Genomic DNA, 22,344 nt, shown 5'->3' with positions numbered 1-22,344 from the left:
ATGCTGATATAGTCAGAGAATAGAATGTTTATTCTTCTCCACAGTTGCAGTGGTACGATACGGCTACACTGCATGGATGTCGAGCTACATGACTCTCCTTGTTGGCAAACAATAGATGGATGAATAATGATAAACTCAACACAGAAATGCTCTAAGGTCGACAGGGAATTACATTTCCAGCTCTGCCGGTATGTTCTTAATTTTATTTCTGAGCATAATGCTTCAGATATGCACATAAAAATATACTAAACTACAAAATTTGTCAAGAAACATGCATGAGGACATCATTAAATACAGAGTAATACATTTAAAAGAAAGCACATGGTGTTCCACACTGCTGGATCTTGAATGTGATCTAGGGAATGTGAAACTTCTTCGGTGAAAACAAAATGGAGAATAGGAAATATATTGTTGTATATACAAGGAATTTGTGCTTTTTTTTTATGAGTACAACATAGTAAGACATGCGGTAAGTAAGACTGTCACAACAGAATGCCCACACAAAACAAAGGGGTATGGGAAAAGGAGGATTCCTCCCATCTTGCTTCCTCTATGGTATGTTTGTGGTAAGTATGATCAATGAATAACAAATAAACAAAACAACAAGAGCATTGTTACAACCATCATCTCCACCATTCATTATATGGAGCTGTCTACATGTTGGATATGAGTTTATCCTGGGAGAGTAGGCCAGTTTCTAAGTCCTGCAATTTTTTACAGTGATCTATTTAGGTTGGATGTACCTGACCTGGTTGCATCCAGACTCTTTGGATGATGCTGAGTAGCAGGACATTGTCCATCTCCCATTGTGAGCAGAACCCAGACCTTCAGGGAGGGAGTCTGTTCTCTTATAGTGCACGTAGTGCACTGCTGTGTTTTTGGGAGCATTGGTCAGAGTTGGATCAAAATACTTCCTAGATTTGTTACCGAATGCTATAAGTTAGTCGTCTGTGGTCCAAGTAGTGAGATGATACTATGGCAATTGTCGAAACTTTGTTTAGTTTTTCCTTCAATCAGAATTCTGTTGTTTAAAGGTTGCAGTCATGGTAGCAGTGGATCTGTGGAACCTGGAAAGGGTTTTAAAACCAATACCAACATTCTGACAGGTTTTTCTGCTGCTTTCTGTAGTATATCTACATGCTAACTATGGTAATGATAATAATAATAACTATTTGTATAGCTCTTATTTAAACAAGGTTAGAAAGTGCTTCACAAAATACATGGCAATAAAAAACAAATGTAGTACCTACTGGTTAAGGAAAATACAATTATGACAGCTAGTAAACTGTGGTTATGGTATGTGAGAATCAGGTAACTAAAATAACTGGAAAGAGTAAAATTAATAAAAATGTTGAAGTTAATTCCAGGTCTTTGGTGTCCTGGATAAAAGCTCGATGGCCACAGTCAAGATCCTTACTTTCCTCTCTTTTTCTTTGCTTGAACGTAAATTATGAAGTACAGAATTGTCAAATAAGTTTATTGTATTTTCAAGAGAAAATGGGTTTGAACACAATTTTGTAAAGATATATAACATGGCCAAAACATAGCACATACAAATGAAATACCACCGTGCCAAATATTGAGCCTTGTGGGACTCCATATTACATTAAACCACAGGAAGAAACAAACAAAAAGTTACTGTGACAGTATACACTACCGTTCAAAAGTTTGGGGTCACCCAGACAATTTCGTGTTTTCCATGAAAACTCACACTTTTATTTATCAAATGAGTTGCAAAATGAATAGAAAATATAGTCAAGACATTGACAAGGTTAGAAATAATGATTTTTATTTGAAATATTAATTTTGTTCTTCAAACTTTGCTTTCGTCAAAGAATGCTCCATTTGCAGCAATTACAGCATTGCAGACCTTTGGCATTCTAGCTGTTAATTTGTTGAGGTAATCTGTAGAAATTTCACCCCACGCTTCCTGAAGCACCTCCCACAAGTTGGATTGGCTTGATGGGCACTTCTTGCGTATCATACGGTCAAGCTGCTCCCACAACAGCTCAATGGGGTTGAGATCTGGTGACTGCGCTGGCCACTCCATTACAGACAGCATACCAGCTGCCTGCTTCTTCCCTAAATAGTTCTTGCATAATGTGGAGGTGTGCTTTGGGTCATTGTCCTGTTGTAGGAGGAAATTGGCTCCAATCAAGCGCTGTCCACAGGGTATGGCATGGCGTTGCAAAATGGAGTGATAGCCTTCCTTATTTAAAATCCCTTTTACCTTGTACAAATCTCCCACTTCACCAGCACCAAAGCAGCCCCAGACCATCACATTACCTCCACCATGCTTGACAGATGGCGTCAGGCACTCTTCCAGCATCTTTTCACCTGTTCTGCGTCTCACAAATGTTCTTCTGTGTGATCCAAACACCTCAAACTTTGATTCGTCTGTCCATAACACTTTTTCCAATCTTCCTCTGTCCAATGTCTGTGTTCTTTTGCCCATATCAATCTTTTATTGGCCAGTCTCAGATATGGCTTTTTTTTGCCACTCTGCCTAGAAGGCCAGCATCCCGGAGTCGCCTCTTCACTGTAGACGTTGACACTGGCGTTTTGGGTACCATTTAAAGAAGCTGCCAGTTGAGGACCTGTGAGGCGTCTATTTCTCAAACTAGAGACTCTAATATACTCGTCTTCTTGTTGTGCAGTTGTGCCTCCCACTTCTCTTTCTACTCTGGTTAGAGCCCGTTTCTTCTGTTCTCTGAAGGGAGTAGTACACACCGTTGTAGGAAATTTCCTTCGCAATTTCAGCAATTTCAGCCTTTCTTAATAAGAACAATAATAGACTGGCGAGTTTCACATGAAAGTTCTTCTTTTCTGGCCATTTTGAGAGTATAATCGAACCCACAAATGTGATGCTCCAGATACTCAACTGGCTCAAAGGAAGGCCAGTTTTATAGCTTCTCTCACCAGCAAAACAGTTTTCAGCTGTGCTAACATAATTGCACAAGGGTTTTCAAGGGTTTTCTAATCATCCATTAGTCTTCTAAGGCGATTAGCAAACACAATGTACCATTAGAACACTGGAGTGATAGTTGCTGGAAATGGGCCTCTATACACCTATGTAGATATTTCATTAAAAACCAGACGTTTCCACCTAGAATAGTCATTTACCACATTAACAATGTATAGAGTGTATTTCTGATTAATTTAATGTTATCTTCATTGAAAAAAACTGTGCTTTTCTTTGAAAAATAAGGACATTTCTAAGTGACCCCAAACTTTTGAACGGTAGTGTACTTCTGGAGCTAGAATGGTTATATCACCTTTTTCTTTAAATCAGACTGAAAAGCTGCAAAGCTGCAAAGCTCGAATTATAAAAATTTAAACCACTTTGTAAGAATGCATTAATTACAATTTGACAATAATACAAAAACATGACAATGACAGAGACAGAGACAAAACAATTTTTGTCATCATTCAAGACAGTAAAAATGTGTCATTTAATTTAGGACTCCTGGCAGAGCGGTTGCACTACACAACTTCTTCCTGCAATCAGTTGTAGACTGATATGTTTTATTATGGTTTCCCATGTTTGAGGTTTTGTACTATCTTCATTAGTATCTTTGTTTTCATAAGTGTAAAAAGAAAAACAAACAAGGTATGCATTGAGGACACCTGTCAATATTGACCTTCACTCTCTGGACATTGCAATGCCCTGAACTCCAAAGCAGGATGCACACCAACTGGTGAGTGGACTACAGGCAGGAAATGGACTGTTTACAAATGACTTCATCTTTTAGTTACTACTATGACAAACCTCCAGGCTCCTATTCAATATGACTGACACCATTCATTTCCATAGTAAGAGCTGTCACTAAATCAATGGGACCAGGATTGGCAATTCTCAGAATAGTTTCTTAGATAACATCACCTCACCACGATGGAGCTTTGGAAAAACATCAACTTTAACAAACTGCTATTCCCAGATGCGGACTCCCCTCTGCTCTTCCCTCATTCTTTCTTTATTTTTACCCACCCCAATGCAGCTGTCGCCCAGTGTGCCGCCAGTGAAAACTGCTGGAAGACAGGGAGGATGGAGGGACACTGTCAGGGGAAGTTCAGTCCATTCAAAGAAACACCAGGGACCAGCCTGGGATCCGAATGCATCACTTAGCAACGGATGGATACTGGGACAGCGAGTGTGGGATCAGACTGTGTGGGACTGCAAGTATAAGTAGTACATCCGGTCACATCTGTCGAAGGATCTAGTGCTTGTTTGTGTGTGTGTGTGTCTGTGTGTGTGTGTGTAGGTATAAACAACTGAGAGAAATTCTGGGTATGGGTGAACATGCGCTTGAGATTTACCACTGGGGGAGTAATTAGATCCCTGCTGGTATCATGCCCCACAGTTTCATCTATGACCTTTGTAAATATAGCCTGGCTAAGCCAAGCACCTGTGAGCTGTCCGTCACAAGCGCGGAGAGTGTGACAGGCAGCACAAGCATATGCAACAATATTAATAAGGTCAAAGAGCATCATGCTGTTCCTGCAACCATGACACAACAGTCTACAGAATTAGTAGTAGTAAGTCACATGTATGTCCTCTGAGTGCACAACACACACACGGCAAACTGTGGAATCATATGCTAATCAAAAGACATACTGTTATATTTTGTCATACTGTAGAACAGAACAAGAATATTGTGCTAAATTATCTTTGCAAATACAGAGATACAATGTCCAGTACAGAAACGATTAAACCAACCATTATACCAGATTTATATTTAGATCATTTTTCTTCAATAGATCTTTCTGAGCTGACTTCACCACTTCACAACCTCTGCTTAAAAAGCCCACTCTTGATCCAGATGTTTTAGTTCATTGTAGACCTGTGTCAAACTTTCCCTTCATTTCCAAAATCTTCGAAAACCCTGTTGCTAACTAGCTAAGTTGTGCAATTATTTAGACTTTCAGTCAGGATTTAGAATCCGTCACAGCGCAGAAACAGCACTGTGAAAAGTGAAAGGAATGACCTTTTCATGGCATCGGATAATGGACTCGTCTCTATACTCGTCCTGTTGGATCTCAGTGCAGCATTTGACACCATAGATCATAAGATTCTGTTACAGACACTGGAACAACATGTAGGGATTAAAGGAGCAGCACTAGGCTGGTTTAAGTCAACCCTATCAGATAGATTCCAATTTGTTAACATTGACAATGACTCCTCCATACACACACGTTAGTCATGGAGTTCCACAAGGTTCTGTACCTGGGCCGATACTTTTCCCTTTATACATGCTTCTTTTAGGCAACATCATCAGAAAGCACCACATACACTTCCAGTGTTACACACATGACACCCAGCTGTGCATATCTATGAAGCCTGATGAATCTTATCACTTAGTTCAACCTCAGGAATGTCTCGAGAACATCAAGGCCAGGATGACCAATAACTTTTTACTTCTAAATTTAAACAAAACTGCGGTCATTGTACTTGTACCATAAACATCTCAGATAAAGACCTTGTATGGTATGAGCTTGGCCCCCAGCTCCACTGTGAGGAACCTTGAAGTTATGCTTGACAAGGACATGTCATTTGACCCACATATAAAACAAGTCTCTAGGACGGCTTTCTTCCACCTGCGCAACATCAGGAAAATAGGAAACATCCTGTTTCAGAAGGATGCTGAGAAACTAGTCCATGCATTTGCTGGACTAGACTGGATTACTGTAGTGCTTTATTGTCAGAATGTCCCATTAAGCCTGTGAAAAGCCTCCAGCTGGACAGAAGTTGTTGTGTTTGTGAGTTGGCATATTGCATGTCAAGCAGTCTCTCTGCCCTCACATTGATTTGTTTTACTACATGTCACTAACTTTATGTTGTTCCCCTTCCATAGTCTCTCTGTTTCTCTCTCTGCTATCAATAATAAAATATTTTTATTGTCATTATGACAACCAGTCTGAGAGAGCTGAAACATGATGGTTACACAACTGTTCCTGGTCTCTCTCCTCTTTCACTTCTCTCCCCTCCCCCCTCCCCTCTCTTTGCCACTCACCTCTCCTCTCGGCCGGTTGGTTGGGAAGCTTTGGCAGTTTGATTGGTTGGTTGGTTGGTTGGTTGGTTGGTTTCACAACACTGCACACATGTCATAAAACATCGGAAAGCACAAACAACAGAACAACACCTAGCAAGTGACAATAATAATAACAACAAAAACCACCAAGGACATTAATAATTGACGGAAAGTAAAGTGCTATGGCTGATGTGACCTAGTTAAGCCAGTGCTTTGACTCATTGTTTGGCATTTTGTCTCAGAGGCATGGCTGGGGACAACAGTTGTCAGTGGCATTTAACTCTGCTCTGAGGAGGCTCATGTGTCTGATGACCGGCCATCACAAGACTGTCATGACCATCAGTCACATCTGCAGGAGGCCTAATCCGCAGCGTTCAGATGGAAAGGGCTGACTGGAAGAAGGAGAAGATGGAGGCCCTCAACAGTGACTCAAGTGAAAACAGAACATTAGTGTCACGGTTCATATATTTTGACTACAAAAACTTCATATTTATCTTTCTGTCATGCAAAAACTTTTACAATGCTCAATTAAATGTCTTTGTTTCACTCTAAAGTATCCCTGTAGTGGGACTAATAAAGGTTTATCAATTCTTCAAACCGTTTTCTAACATTGACTGAAAGTGAGCAGTTCAGGTTTTGTATTGTTGTGTCTAATAATGAAAATATATCAGTTTCATCTCTGTGGCTACAATATGCAGAACTTTGAAATCCAAGTTTAGCACACACACTGGTGGTAAGGGGAAACTGGCAGCTTGCCTCCAGCAGAAGTGAAAAAGCTAGTGGTACTTGTGCTTCGGCCAGCACATCACATATCATATTTTGGGCATAACTCATTTAGTGTCAGAAGGTTGGTGTTGTGGCTATTTAAGTGAACTTCACTAAAGAGCTAAAGGAAGTCTGCACCCTGAGCTCCTACAAGTCACTCACTCTTTGTTTCTTGAAACCCTCATGGCACTGTGCTGAAGCTGCCTGTTCTCTTCTCCCTGATTTCCTGCCTGCACAACACTCACCTGGACACTTTGTTGAAACATGCTGCAGCCCCAGCTAGCAGGGAATGTGTCCACAGCATGGCCCAACGTCACCTACGGGTTCTGATAATGTGTCAAGAACATTCTAAGGATGTTTTAAACAATGCTTTTACGTAAAACATTCCGACAACATTGAATGATAACAAAGGAAGAACCATCTCAATGCAACATTCAGATAATGCTTTGATTGGGCGTGAATGTGACAGAACATTTTGTATAAAACATTCCTTTAATGTGAATTGTTGACAAAGCGTTTTGCTTTCAACATTTTGAGGATGTTTTGAGGGATTTGTTCAACACAACAATGTTATCTTAATAAACATTCATTTTTTTACAAGATAACAAAAGAATATTTTGAATGCAACATTCGAAAAACGTTTTCAGGATGTGATCCACGCCTGTGATTTATTTATATAATTTTTTTAAATAAAAATATTCCTTTAATAACAGATGAACATTTCACATTTTGGATGTTCTGGTAATGTTATTGAGGTAACAGATGTAGGATATTCTTTTATAAAACGTTCTCTTAATTTTACACTTGGACCTATGGGACAAAAAGCAAGGCTGCGTAACGTATATCAATATTTATATAGAGTAAGCTTAGATTCAGGTTAAATTTAGGGTTAGGATTTAGCAAGTGATTGTATGTAAGGGTAAGGGGCTAGAGTTTCTGGTTTCAAACAGTTTCCCCCCCCCTATGGGAACGTTGGCCCTCAACGTTTATAAAGCGAGTGGGGTTCGGGTCAAGCCAGGACAGTTAAAATTACCCTCCAGAACTTCCTCCACTGAAGAAACCATGTTCTTCTGACAGTGTATACTACACAGTGGACAGAAAACTCTCAAACACTCACTAAAATGTGTCCTTTTTCACACAATCAGCTTTATTCCCTGAACTTCACGACACATCTCCCATAGGCAGTGGAGGCAACACATTGCTGTTAAATAGGAAGTAATGCACTACAGTGATGAACTACAGAAATACAAGTGAACCTTAAAGGATTGCTGTCAATCCCTCAAACTGGTTTATTAAAGTACACAGGGGGTGAATGCTCCTTTAATGAACCGTCTAAGTGAAGGTGCCCACTGCTTCACTTGGAGCGGTAACAGAGGCCTGTTGTGTGTTCACCTACTATGGCTGTGTTTGTCACAGAGGACTATGGCAGAGGAAGCTGCCATGAATCTGAGCCTGTGCCCAGCACTGCCAGCTCAGGCCCCTCCCTAGCAACACACATACACGAGCACACACCCTCACACTCACACTCACACTCACAAACACACACACACACACACACAAAGTTGTGTTCCATTGCTTCATATGACATTACAATGGCTTACATTCATTGCCTGGAGAACCAATCTAACCATAACCACTACTTGCTTAACCCTATAACCTTAAACTTACCTCACCCCAAATTTACCAGAATCTCAACCTTAAAACATGTCTTTAGTTTAAAATCAAGTGATTTGCGTAATGGGGACTTGCTATTTATCCCTAAGGAAGAAGGAGGAAGTCCCCATAATGTCGTGTAAACAGATTTGGGTCCCAACAATATGAGTAATGCAGAGAACACACACACACACACACACACACACACACACACACGCCATCACAAGCCCCTTTTGGGGACATCATTAGAGACATGCCTACATTTCCATTTAGAGTGAAACATACACTGTGTATTTTATATAAAATTGTTTGCATTTAAAATGAAAAATGAAAATCCAAACAATACACAGTCCTTGAACAAACAGTGTGAGGGTTATTCCACACCCTCCTTATCTGTACAAGCCACACAAAAGCCTACAAGGCCTCAGTGATTCAGCACCTTTTACTTGGCATTTACAAACATCATATTTATGATTCAAATAGAGAGCTACTGTTGGAATTGGTGGTTTAGATTGTGAGCTCATGCTGTCTCTCAATCTGTACATTAGTAAGTTGTGACACCTTGTGGTCAGTCTTTCACACGCGGCCTGTTCATGTAAGCAAGGTCGATCACATTTCAATGGCTTTCAGGCAGAAATGTAACACCAGAGACCCACTCAGCAAAGAGATCATTTGGATAACTGTCACCATTACCAATAATACACAAAACTATACAAAATATTCCGTGGATTATCCAGAATAACATGGACTCTGTTTCTGGAGAGGAGGAAAGAGAGGCATCTGTATCAAATGTATTAGGATGATGAGGAAATCTTTTAAGTAAAAAAGTAAGATACCCCCTCTCTTGTCTTGCAACAGAGCTCCTTAAAACTGCAGCACCTACTGAACACAGAACTCTTCTCTCAGACACCTTGTGTCTGGCAGCAGCAGCAGACCAGCAGGAGAGTTGCAGAGGAGGTGCAGACAGGTGCATGCCAGTATATTATAAAATCTACAGGAGGTTAAATCTACAGGAGGTTACTGTATTTGGACACCTACCCGCTGTGGCTGTGACAAAGCTCTAAGAGGCCCTGAAACACTTTACAGCCCAATTGATGCAATAAGTGTTCAAGTTTGAGTCATATAGTCCCAATTCAGTCAAACCTGGACACACAGCATGAACCATATTTTTTAATTTAGTATGACTTACAGTTTTCAAGGATCATCCTCATCTATTTTGATCATGAATACAAATTCATAAATCAGCAACAGAATCCGAGAAAAAAACAGATACTTGACTCAGGAGGCACAGCGGGTCGTCCACTAACAAGACAGTGGTTTTGTCCCAGTCTGTCCCAGTCTGCATGTTTAATTGTCCTTAGGTAATATACGGAGCTCCAAGTTGCCCCTGACGGCTGTTAGCAGTGTGTGAGCGATGTGTGAGAGAGAAAGGGCTGCACATAGATGCACTGTAATGTGTGTGTGAATGGGTGACTGGCAAAGCTGTACTGTAAAGATACAAAACCTTTACCATTTTAAAAAGCTCCTGCAGAACTTGACAAACAATTATCCTGATTTTAAGTTTTCTTCAGTATCACAGTAATCCAGTGATACTTCAACATCCATGAATGTATGAGGAACTCCTTGTTGTTAATTCAGCTCATTTTAATGGTGCCAATTTACCAACATGAGCTACAGTTTGTTAGTGGAAGACTGATGAAGGTAAAACTGAAATTCAGAAGTCATCTTCCACTTGTATGGTGGAAAACATTTGACCGCACAGACTTTAATAAATATTAAATAATGATATAAGAGGAGAGCATCAAGTCTTTAAATATTGTAACATTGGAGTTGTTAGAGTCAGGCGCTGATATCATGTAGACATTATTATGTGTGAAAGTCAGGTGCTTTTGAGAGTTGAGGTTCTGGGTCCCTGAAAGTCTGGACACGGGCTCATCAGCTGTAACGGAGTGGAGGAGATAGTACAGATGGACTGGGAGTACTGGGGCTCCTCCTCACAGTTGTCTTCACTTAATGTCAATTCACCGAGATGGACACCTTCCAGCTCTGTATGCTGCAAACCAGAGAAGAGCCTCATCACCGCGCGGACCCGGGGAACCTGCAGGACAGTGTCCTTGAGGGTAATGATCACCACCAGGCCCACCAGCAGATACCCTGGACAGAAAGAGTTTTCTTTTTTTTCAGTTTTAAAATGAACGTCTATGTTTGTCCACAGGCATATTTAAAAAATACACCTGACACCTGTTTTTCAAGGCTGATTCCTACATTATTTATTCATTCATTATCTTCACATTATGTGGATTTTAAGGCTGCTAAAAGTTCCACCATGTTCACCAGCTGCTCTCGGAATGTGTGTGTGTGTGTCTGTGGTTTGTAGGCAGTGACTTCATCAAGTTGTTTCACTGCTGCTTGAAACAACGTGGATGAAGAGTCCAAACCATTCTGGAAAGTTAGGGGGAACTTAAGAGTTTTGTCATGATTCTCTTTGAATTTATCCATGTTAATTTACTGACGTCTTTAACACGGTTATCATATATATATATATATATATATTATAGATGGAAATCATCATAAGGGGGATCTATATACCCCATTTAGGCAAGGCTAACTTTTTTAGATTCTAATAAAGCCCTTTCATATTGTTTTTCATATTGTTCATTTATATCATACCATAACCCATGATTGGTTAATCTAAATAAGCTGTAGATCCTGTCTCTAATCTTATTGACTGCTAAATATTTTCACAACAAAACCCTACTTCCAGCTGTGTTGGAAGGGTAATCATTTAATGCAGGTCTCTGTAAGAACACACAGATACACACAACACACTTAAGCATGTTCTTCTTCTTACATGTGGTGAGGAGTTTGAGTGTGTCCTTGGCCAGCGGCCCCCAGCTCTCCCCCAGAGACTTTCCTCCCTCACCAATGGTGCTCAGGATGACAAAGCAGGAAAAAAAAGCATCCAGGAAACTCCAGTCTGGCTCCACCGTACAGACCACGAGGGCAGGGAGGAAGAAGAGGAGGAGGAGGACGAGCACAGAGAGGACACTGGCGTGGACGAGGGCAGCACGGCTGTAGGGTAAGCCCCAGTAAGTCTGCAGGTGGTGGACAGGGGAGTGGGTGACAACAGGGAGGAGGAGGTTGGAGAGGACTGAGAGGAGGAACAGGGTGGAGGGGATCCCCAGGGAGCAATAGAAGATAAAGAAAAGCTTGGCCTCATCGGATTTAGGGCTGTCAGAGTCAGAACCTGGGGCAGAAGAGAGGAGAGACTGGCTTTAGGTCTCTAACCCAACCAGCATAAACTTCCATCACAAGAAACTTACTCTGTATGACTCTTTTCTTTATATATACACACACACACATATATGCACAGCCCTTATGTGCAAAGTAAGATGTTTCACTGATGAAAACTGAAAACTAACTTCACAGTATTAAATTAATTAAAATTATTTTTCTTTATTTAAAAACTCTGGTATTCTTTGTACCTTAGGGTTTTTATTCTAGAGATGATTGAATATTTATTTGGACAAATAAGACAAATCTAAACTTAAACTAGTTAGTAGCTTTAGGGGGGGCTTTTAGCAGTATCCCATGGTTTTCTACAGTTGATGGATTTTGTGTCTTTGAGTTGTCGTCATGTGTTGACAACTGAGCAAACAATAAGACTGAGATGAGTTTAAAAGCTTTTAAAAAGGAATATAAAGACTTTTTTCCACACTCAGCAGTTTTCAGAGTCAATTCATTGTTTGTCATTTATCAGACATGTCAAACACTGACTGGTTCCAGCTCCTCGTATATGAGGATTTGCTGTATTTCATCTCTTGTATTCTAAATTCAACACATTTGGGCTTTGGCCACTGTTAAAGGGCATTTCCATTACAATAGTTATACAGATAATCAGTCATTCATTCAGTGACACATTTCTGTGCTGCATCTTACCCATGGTGGTCAGAGTGAGGATGACAAAGTAGAGCGATGAGATGAAGTCGTCGTGCTTCTCACCAGCGTCAGCCGTTAAAACAGCTTCACGGCTGTGGCGAGCAGAGAGAGCTCTCCCCAGCAGCTCGCTCAGCTCGCGCTCCTCCACACAGGGGTTCTCCTGCAGGAAGGAGCGCCGCAGCTGCTCCACCTCGGCCCTCAGCTCCTTCTCCAGCGGAGCCTCCACCACGGTGAACACCACGCCTCCCAGCAGGGTGAAGAGCAGGTAGCAGAAAGCCAGGCAGGAGAAGACATTGGCCTGAATCAGCAGTCCCAGTGAGGACCCGAGCTGGGCCATTGTGGCTTCTGGCTGCTCGGTTTCTCTACAGACTGCAACCAGATACTGGAGGCTGGGTGAGGCTTTAAATATTTAGAGAGGTAGAGAGAGTCACAGACAAAGAGACAGATCAACTGACAACTATTACTGGACTCAAAAAGGATAAAATAAAGTTTAGTTTTATTCTATGACAACTTTTTTTGGTAATACAGTAATAAATGCTGTCCATTTGTTCCAACACTGCTCAGCAGGTGATCAGTCTCTCTGCTTCATTCAAAAATAGTCCTGCCCCCCCCCACTGCAAATCAGTCCATAGCAGTTTTCTGCTTCTCAGTTCTCCTCTGTGTGTAGACTCCAGGTCATGACGCTCAGCTCTGGCATGCTTCAGCAGAGTCACACTGAAACATTTTTGCTCAGTTTGCTCCTCCCATCATGTATTCATTCAAGAAAATAGTGCCATTGTTCGGGAAAATATACATCATCTAATCCACAGTCTTGTGCCTAAAATATTTGTTCAGTAGCCAAGTAGTTGTTCAACTGAAAAACTAGTTGAAACAGTTTTGATAATTAAGTTACTGATTGAGTTACATTTTGCATCGCTTCGTATAAAAACCTGCATCGCTTCGTATAAAAACCTCCTGCATGTGGATTTTTTTGTCAAATGACTCTGTAAGTTAAACAATCCCAGTACAAACTGGTGCGGTCTCCTGCTCAGATACACTGTGGGTGTGGAGGAGTGCACTGCTTCCTACCACAGGGTTTGGAGAAGACAATGTCATTCAGCTTTTACACACAGTGGGTTTAAATCAGTTTCAAAAGTTTTCTATAATGAATCAAAATCTGTACAATTATGAAGTATGAACTAACTATGAAAATATCATCACTAAAGACTAAATATTGGGGGTTCAGGATGAAAAATATGAACAGAAGTCTCAACAGTCCACTCTGCAGTGATGCAGTCTGATAAAGTCTGTTCCCTCTGCTCTACAGAGGCAAGTGAAGAGAGTAATGGGAACATGTCCAGCGGCGCACAGGCTTGCCCACCCTGCCGATGACAGGCAGTTTGTGGGCGTAGGCACGTGGTGGGATGGCAGAGAGAGGTGGAGTCGGGGCAAAAGTGGTCTGGAAGGGGCGCCGGCCTTGACAACGTCGGCCCATTTGCCGACCACCGATTAGAAAGGTGATTGCCGGAGGGCTGGCCTGAGGAGATGTGAAACGAGCTTTGGGGAAAACGTCACGAGACAGTCCTGCCGAGCGCTGACCGGGGCGTGACGAGGAAGATCTGGAGCGCTGGACAGAAGAGGAGGAGGAGGAGGAGGAGCGAGTCAGGGACCTGATGGAGAAAAGGAAGTCAGAAAGATTCAGAAGTGCAAACAGCAACCGAATCATTTATGTTTGAAAAAGAGGTGGAGTCATTAGTTTACCTTGTTGCTCCTGTAGCAGCCAGGCTAGGTGGGGCCGGGTCGGTGCGAGGACTCCCATCGTGCCTAGGGCTGATGTTGAGGTTAGCAGTCAGCTGTGGCATCTTACGGGTGGTGTCAGGGTTGGAGGCGTGGCCGGGAGGTTCCTTCCTGGTATCTCTGAGCTGGAACCGGGTGCAGGGAGGGTAGCTGCCGAACCCTGGCCCAGTGCTAAACCTGACAGCCAGGCTGTCTCCAAAGAAGGAGTAGAGCTCACAGTACATGGCAGGGAGAGGGACCGGGGTCCACTCCTCCCAGGGACAGCCCGCCCCTCCAGCCTGGAGGTGGCTGGCGATTCCAAGGGTGGCCTCTGACAGAGGCTCTGGAGGGGGGCTGAGTCCAGGGGAGCTTACCCTGTGACCCATAGCACCCACCACAGAGCCTGTCTGACCACTGGAGCCCCCCTCTGCAGACTGAGACAGGGACAGAGCCTTCATCTTCAGCAGGCGCTCCACTGCCACCTGCAGGACAGACAGGAGAACCTTCTGACCATGTACAGGAGAAACATTGTGATGTGATTCCAGTCTGTCAGTAATGTGATTGACATGGAGTCCTCAGAATATTTTTGCTCTTAACTATGAAATCTCCTTTATCCACATTCACAGTCCCCAAACGGTGCCACATTCATGCTCCCTAGAATATATAATTCTGACTTAAGCCTTTTGTGACATGAAGTCTAGAGGATGTGTGCAGAGTTTGATCTGGACTTTCTCTGCAGTTTGCCTTTCACACATGGAACAACGCAGCAGGACAATCTTTGCTCAGACACGTTCACAAAAGCACAGAAATCTCCGGAGTGTTCTGGTTAGGGGAGGTGAAGCAGGCAGAGGCAGGATGTAATGCATTCATTCCGCTAAGGAGGTCAGGTGTTTTTGTTTACAGCACATGGACACTTGTGTCAGCTCTTATTACTAACATCTCTCTAGCTTCTACAGGTAGGACACCGCTGCTTCCTTAGATATTTGTATTCTTTTTGTGAATCCTGCAAAGGATCTCCTGCTGTGTTCTCACATCGGCTGCAACCAGACAATTTTCTAGGGGGGTGGTAGGAAAAGAGTTCAGTGCATGTCTGAAAGAATTTTGATGAGATGACCACCTCATTAAAGCCACTTATCACCAGGAAGCCTTGTAGCTAATCACAGTGTGAAAAGAGCACATGTCACTGCAGTACTGACCAGGATGGCTCCATAGACCTTGTGTCCATCTGCTTTGACCTGAGCGTTGGAAACAGAATAATCGTCTAGCACAGCCTGGAGGTTGGCCCAGTAGGCAGGAAGGTGTGGAAAGAGAACTCGCTCAACTGCCTGCAGAGAAAGACACAGTTTTAGGAGAAGGACACAAGACAACACTAATCCAAGTACTCAGGAAAATACTAAATATATATTGACAGCAATGAAAAGGTTTACATAAAATGATGCACAAGAAATGCAGAATATTTCCATTTCAGGATGAAAGATGTTGATATCTGAAGTTTGAATAAATGATAAAAAGATGCTAAAAAATGAAGTGGAACAGGCATGTGGAGAATATAAGTCATACCATGAGTCTCTGTAAAGAACATTCCAAACCAGACTCTCAAACTCTAGTAAGTTCAATACATTTGGTATAATATTTGGTAATAGAATTGTTTTCATTTACTTTGTACAATACAGTTTAGTTGTAACTACTCATCAGCCACAAACTTTACCGTTTATCTGTAAAGTGGCAAAGACGTCACTGTAGACAGCTTCAATGCAGAAATACAAGATTCATAGATGGAAGTGGAGAACATACTTTCCATCCAAGAGCATGAAGCCCCACCACGGCTCCATAGTGGGAGCAGAGCGGTCTCACTGGATCAGACAGGACCTTCTGTAGCGACAGCAGGATCTGGTGGTAGAGACCACTCACCAGGTCACCGTGGGTCCTGGAGGGAAAACACAGATAGACAAGAAAGGCATATACAATTTGAGCCACAGAACGACTGCGTGGTGTGGAACAGCTACGTGTCGTTCACACTGGCAGCATGTCTGCTGCAGTTCTGCAGTGGAGCTGCTACTACCAGCACTGTTTTGAAATAGGGTTTGCCTTGAAATGGCCATAAATGTGTGAGTGAGTGAGAGTTTTGCAGAGTTTAATGGGACTTTTTTTGTTTAATCTTAATTTGTTTAATCTTAATTTATGTGAAGTCAAGATCAACATGTTAAAGGGAGAATAAATACTGGACTTTTAGCAGGTGGACTGAAGCATGAGTCCAATGAATGTTAATGTTGCTCTATGTTTGCTGAATAGGCAACTGTTTGATAACACGTTTGCTTAATTAACGTAGTTAAATTACTAATACTAATTTATTTCTTCAATTCACAAATATAGTCCATAAAGTCTGGAATCAACCAGAAACAGAAAATATAGCACTTCAGGAATCCTCCAGTGAGTCTGAACATATTAGTGATCTGCTAATTCAACACCAGTGTTTTAATACATTACTTGGTGTTCTTTTGCATATAACAACTCCTGCTTACATAAGTATGTACAATATATACAATGTGTTATCAGGCTCCCATGTATGTGAGAGCGGCTGCCTGCGATTTGCTCACCAGAAGATGTGGCTGAGGAGCAGCGCAGCATAGTCCCTGAGGGTCCAGTGGTCGTTGAGCGGGTTGATGGAAGCAGCTAGTGGCTCCAGGATGCAGTACATGACGCTGGAGACCAGACTCCGGACGTACGAGCCCAGGTACAGGTAGGGGTTCTGCACCAGGCTCTTCACCATGTGGAGGAGTCTGTTGAGCTGCTCCAGGTCATGGCTGACTGACTTCACCTGGACGGACACGACCACAGGATCAACATGTGGATGATGCGGACAGCAGCCTCAACAGAGGAGCCATTTCCAAGACATGCAACAGTTTGATAATTTGATGAATGTTTCTGTATTAATTGAATGAATTAAATACATTAAATAATGAAATGACATGAGAGCACATTGTTCTTGGCTAACAAATCTTCATATTTTAAGAACTTTCAGGGCATTTAAAAACTTTCAAATGATATGTAACTGTTAAAATCAAAGATTTAAATGCTAGTTTACTAAGGACATGATCTCAGTATCCTCAGAGGAAGACAACCCAGCTACAGTGCCCAGCCTCTGCTTCAGTACTGCTCATGTACAGTCAGACCCACAGGGAAAGAGTTATGTTGGTTCTACTATGGCTGAATGTCGGTATGTTAAGGAACTGAGAGAACAGCGGAATTAGCTCTGGTCTATAAACGGCTGTTAAATTTAGTTGAGGCTGAGAATCAGCATCAGCTACTACAACTTAAGTCAGTTTGGTCCAGTGTGGATATCAGTGGACGCTATTAGTTGATGTATCTAAAAATTGCATGGGTGCATCAGGAAAACGTACCCCACTGATGACATAGACAAAGTATGGTAGTAAGGCAGCCATCCTGGAGTTGGACTGGAGGTCCAGCAGAGCCACCTGAAACACGCAGGAGAAAAATGTGAGATTGTAAGATTGTTTAGCTGCACAGAAAGTGAGCCCGTGTTCAGCAGCAGTGTACCTTCATAAGGTGGGGGTCCTCTCCCAGGATGGCCCGAGTGATCTGCTGGTAGTACTTCAACAAGTCGTCTGACAGGGACTGCACTGCAGTGGGAACTGAGACAATTCAACAGTAAGGTCAGAGCAATGCTCCCTCCACCTGGCTTACACTGACACACTTATCAAAAGGCAGAAATCCATTCAATAAAGGAATAGTTCAACATTCTGGTCAATATCTTACTAGTTTTCTTTCTAAGAGTGAGATAAGGCAGTCAGTAGCATAATTTTGAAAAATGTTTAAAAACTGGGAACGTGCAAGGGGGACGGGGGAAGCAGCGCCGGATGTGAGTGACTGTCTGTGATGTCCTTGGGCCATAAAGGGGTGGGGGGGGGTTCTTTAGAGTTGGAGGACAAGATTCCCCTGAAGTGAGCATTAGTGTGGTGGAGCCCCATGGGGGTCCCGAGACGGAGCGGTTTGAGACATTAGCTCCAGCTCAGTTCTGCCCACAGCTGGGGCTCTCGGAGCCGAGGTGATGCAAGTGCCAGAGAGGCTGGGCAGTCTCAGAGGGTGAACTTAATGTTAGTCAGAATACTAATGTTACTGAACGTTACAATAAGTTGTAAAGTTATGTAATTACCATGAATATGTTTTCAACAAAATGTACAACAAATAAAGAGGGACACACTGCCCTCCCTACAAATAATGTCCTTAAACCTGTCCTGTGTGTGTGTGTGTGTGTGTGTGTGTGTGTGTGTGTGTGTGTGTGTGTGTGTGTGTGTGTGTGTGTGTGTGTGTGTGTGTGTGTGTGTACTGACTACCAGTGGTGAATGCAAATCGTTGCTACCATTAACCATCAGCAACAGTTCCACCTCATCATTGCACTAAGAAAATAAATGCCTCCTCTTACCAGTGTACGTGAATGGGTATGTGATATACACTTTCGGGTGTGTTAGTATGGAAGGACAGTTTAAAATTGTGTTGTAAAACATTTGTTTAGATGTAGCCATAGTGTGGTAGAGGCTCACCGGTCCCTTGATGATCCAGGTTGCCTTTCCCATCCAGGTAAGACACGTTCACTGACAAGAAATCAGAATAAAACAGAAGAAATAACTTGTGAGACAAACATAACATGGACTTTCAGTAGTGTCAAGGACAAATCTGTCTGCGGTTTGTTCCAGCACAGTGGGTCATACCTCGTACCATGGTCTCAGCACAGCCTTTGGGAATGTTAGTGGCCAGAGCCAACTCCACCAGGTTGATTTCCCGATCCTCAACGAAGAACAGCTCACCTTCTTTCACTGAGCGGAAAGGCAGGGCATCCTGAGCCCCGTAGCCACTGATGGCCTGGTGAACAGACAGACAGAGAGCGTGAAGGCAGAGACACTGACAGAGCTGACACACAACTGACCAGAGGAGAGAAGAACCGCTGTGAACATTACAACGCAGACACTTACCTCCACATTGCTCCAGTGCAGAGCTCGGTTAAAATCTTCCACTGTCAGCTTCCTCCTCTTGGCGTGTCTCATGAACTGGGAGCTGCTCTGTGTGGCCCAAAAAACACAGGAGCGACGTGAATAACTCACGTAAACACTTTTATATATTTTCTGCGTTGAATATTGTGAACACCTGACGATGCACACGTTAGCCACGCTTGCGAGGCAGCACCGACCTGTGTCGCCTCCCTGAGCCGGTAGCACACATCCTCAGCCAGCAGAGCAGCCACATCGTCGCCGAGCTCCACGCCTGAACTCTCTGCCATGAACTTGACAGACTCTCGGGGAATCTCGGCGAAGCGGCGCTCCTCCCGGTCCGCCATGCTCCCAGCGACCAATCAGACACTGGCAGAGAAAACAGTTGCATTTCACAGTTGAATACCCCTCACCTCACCCTCCCCTTCCAAACGTGAGAGAGAATCTGTGGTACCCTTCATTTGCCATAAAAACTCAAAAGGTGTTTAGTTTGTCCAGTCTGGGCTACTGTAAAAAAAACATGGCAGCCTCCGTAGAGAGGACCCACTCCTGATGTAAATATAAAGTATTTAAATATAAAGGGACCATTCTAGGGTAAAGAAAACAACAATCCGTACAATTGAGATGAAACACACTAGTGAAAACATCACTAGGATTAAATATATATATATAGATCCCTTTCACTTAAATCTTACACACTGGACCTTTAATAAACACTGCTACTCTTCTTGGGCCAGACCAAACCTGGCTGATGTATTAAAGTTTTCATTAGAACTGCATCACATTAGTGAAACACCCCTTTACCCTTTAACTAGTCACCTTATGGATTCATTAAACGTTCTCACTTCTAGTATATACTCTGCACTATGCATTGTGCGACGATAAGCCAAGAACTTCTTCAGTTAGCACATTTTGTAGACAGATGATTTGCACACTCCTCTCTGGAGGAAGGGGCCAGCGCGGACTTGCTATGTAGCATGCTAGCTAAATAAAACCTGGGCTCTGACTAGTTCCTGGAAGAGACAGGTTAAAAGTAACTGAAGCACTAACTAACTTCATTGTGTCACAAAGACGACCACCACTGATCGTTGTGTCAATGACTGTTGAAGTATTAGCTACACTGAGTGGGAAGCAGCCCATTAATAATAGGTCCTGAGCCATTAACGGTTTGAAGCTAGCTACAACCTCCTAACGTGAAGGGGACGAACCAACACGTAGCCGTCTATGAACTGCAGAGAAAATCCCACAGAATGAATTATTTACTCGGATGGGAGTTTACCTTCTTCACGTGAAAGGTTGAAGATGGAAACGAGTCAAGTCGGAGGGAAAGTTCCCCTCAGCGTCGCGGCTGTGTTGTGTGTTCACGGTGCAACAACACAACAGTGTGAGGCTGGCCAAACATCCGCCAAGCCCTTCAAATTAAGACACCCCCGGAGCACTTCCTGTGTGCATTTTGTTTTTGAGTTTCCGCGGTGAAAACAAAATGTAGCAACCTGAATATACTTTCCATTGAATTGGAAATGAGTTTGATCAAAGCCCCACGTCGAACAGTTTAACTGTTGTTAACCTGATCCTACTACAGCACCAGAGCTCATTCAACGGTACTGCAGAATGGAGGGAGAAACCTTGTTCCGTGTTCTACCAGTGACGTACCAGGAGGCAAATACGGTGGCCGAGATAGCTCAATGCACTGCAAATTAAGAAAACACACGCAAATAGATAAAACACGTGCAAATTATGAAAACTATTTCATCAATTTGAGGACACATGTGCTGCAAAAAGTCACAACGCATGCAAATACAGAGCTGGCTGCAAATAGCGAGAACGAAATGTTTCCCAAAAAAGTGATGACCCTGGCTGTAGTTCAATGCTTTGTAAAGTTATTGAAGTCTGCAGCTTCTCAGTGGGGACGGAACTTTTTTCTCAGAAGCTAACACCCATCAGTTTGCTTTCCTCTTATAAGTCCACCTCCAAAATGTCCTGTTGCTGAAGTCCTGCTTGATGTCACGATCATGACATCTCCTTTGTTCTGTAGCAAACAGCAGAGTGACATGTTTTCCAGGGAGCAGAAGTCGTTATAATCCGGATGCCTGGAATCATGATCAGTCCACATAGCTTAGAAAAAGAGAAAAGACAAATGCATGGCACATGTTACTCCAGAACTGGTTCTACTAAATTGAATTGTTTTTCATGGTCTTCACCCAGAAGGTCAATAGGGTTGTTCTCTACTCCAAACAGACCCTGTGCCACGGCCACATGCTCATCCATGACCCCTGGCTTGCCCTCTCCACGTCAGATGTACTCTCTTCTCCAAATATGACAGCTTTACTCACTATTTACTTTTAAGATGAAGATTTAACATAATGAATCATATAGTCAGCTTTTAAAATAATTCACATTTGTAGATGTTTAACCACAGGCTTCCAACCATTTTGGCTTTGGATGTTCAGCAGCTGACCTCTTATTCCCAACCGATCAGCCTTTCATGTTACCAAATGCCTACAAGACTACTTGAACTTATTTTGCTGGTTTCATATGTTCAGTATTTTATTTTTCTAAATAAACATTTTAGTCATTACCATTGGAATGGAGGACATCATAGGTCCTTTTTAGTTGTTCACTTCCGGACAAAGTATGACCATTACTGCAGTGGATTTGCCCACAATGTAGACCCAATGTCAACTTCCCAAGAAGCAAAATGGCCATTCAATATTATAATTTGGTCATGTTTATAATTTAACATACGAGGACCTCTGCTGGTCACTTTCGACCATTGTCACCATTTGGTAAGGAGGAGACTATTTCAATATATTTCAGGGTACAAATGTGTTGTGCTAGGCATTTTATTGCTAAATGAAAATAGAACAAAGTTTGTTGATATGTAAAGATTCATTGGCACATTTAGCCAAGATTTCAGTTTAATTCCCTCAGCTTTTATTTTGAAATTTTTGCATAAAAAGGTAATCAGGCCATTGGCACCCCCTGTCCCGTTTTGTTAAAGAGACGTTTTTGTACAAGGCCATTAGTGATGTTCAATATTGTTCTCAGTTGATGTTACTGCTCTGTGCAGACCAGTCAAGTTGCCCCAAATCCCTATGGAACCATACCTTTAGAGTTCAGGGGCATCAACTACACTGCTGCATGGTTGAGACTTCACTGCCAAGTGCAGAGTACTTTTAGAAATCCCAGTAATCCAT

The 22,344-nt window shown here is 42.6% G+C and overlaps 2 protein-coding genes across 2 annotated transcripts; both read right to left on the bottom strand.

Moving 5' to 3' along the window:
- Positions 1 to 9,621: 9,621 nt before the first annotated feature.
- On the bottom strand, positions 9,622 to 12,787 carry kcnk7 (potassium channel, subfamily K, member 7). The gene is made up of 3 exons (XM_047339002.1): positions 12,387 to 12,787; positions 11,299 to 11,694; positions 9,622 to 10,601 (listed from the first exon to the last, which is right to left on the bottom strand). The coding sequence occupies exons 1-3, from the start codon at positions 12,721 to 12,723 to the stop codon at positions 10,327 to 10,329; spliced, it is 1,008 nt and encodes a 335-aa protein (XP_047194958.1). The 5' UTR covers positions 12,724 to 12,787; the 3' UTR covers positions 9,622 to 10,326.
- Positions 12,788 to 12,865: 78 nt separating this feature from the next.
- taf6l (TAF6-like RNA polymerase II, p300/CBP-associated factor (PCAF)-associated factor) lies at positions 12,866 to 20,807 on the bottom strand. Its single transcript, XM_035149602.2, has 12 exons — positions 20,427 to 20,807; positions 19,348 to 19,516; positions 19,133 to 19,219; positions 18,872 to 19,022; positions 18,704 to 18,754; positions 17,700 to 17,794; positions 17,543 to 17,617; positions 16,739 to 16,959; positions 15,936 to 16,068; positions 15,338 to 15,466; positions 14,127 to 14,623; positions 12,866 to 14,035 (listed from the first exon to the last, which is right to left on the bottom strand). The coding sequence occupies exons 2-12, from the start codon at positions 19,492 to 19,494 to the stop codon at positions 13,687 to 13,689; spliced, it is 1,935 nt and encodes a 644-aa protein (XP_035005493.2). The 5' UTR covers positions 19,495 to 19,516; positions 20,427 to 20,807; the 3' UTR covers positions 12,866 to 13,686.
- Positions 20,808 to 22,344: the final 1,537 nt, after the last annotated feature.

The sequence above is a fragment of the Hippoglossus stenolepis genome, chromosome 23 (assembly GCF_022539355.2).
Source record: "Hippoglossus stenolepis isolate QCI-W04-F060 chromosome 23, HSTE1.2, whole genome shotgun sequence".
NCBI lineage: Eukaryota > Metazoa > Chordata > Actinopteri > Pleuronectiformes > Pleuronectidae > Hippoglossus > Hippoglossus stenolepis.
This window is presented reverse-complemented; position numbering and strand designations above follow the sequence as displayed.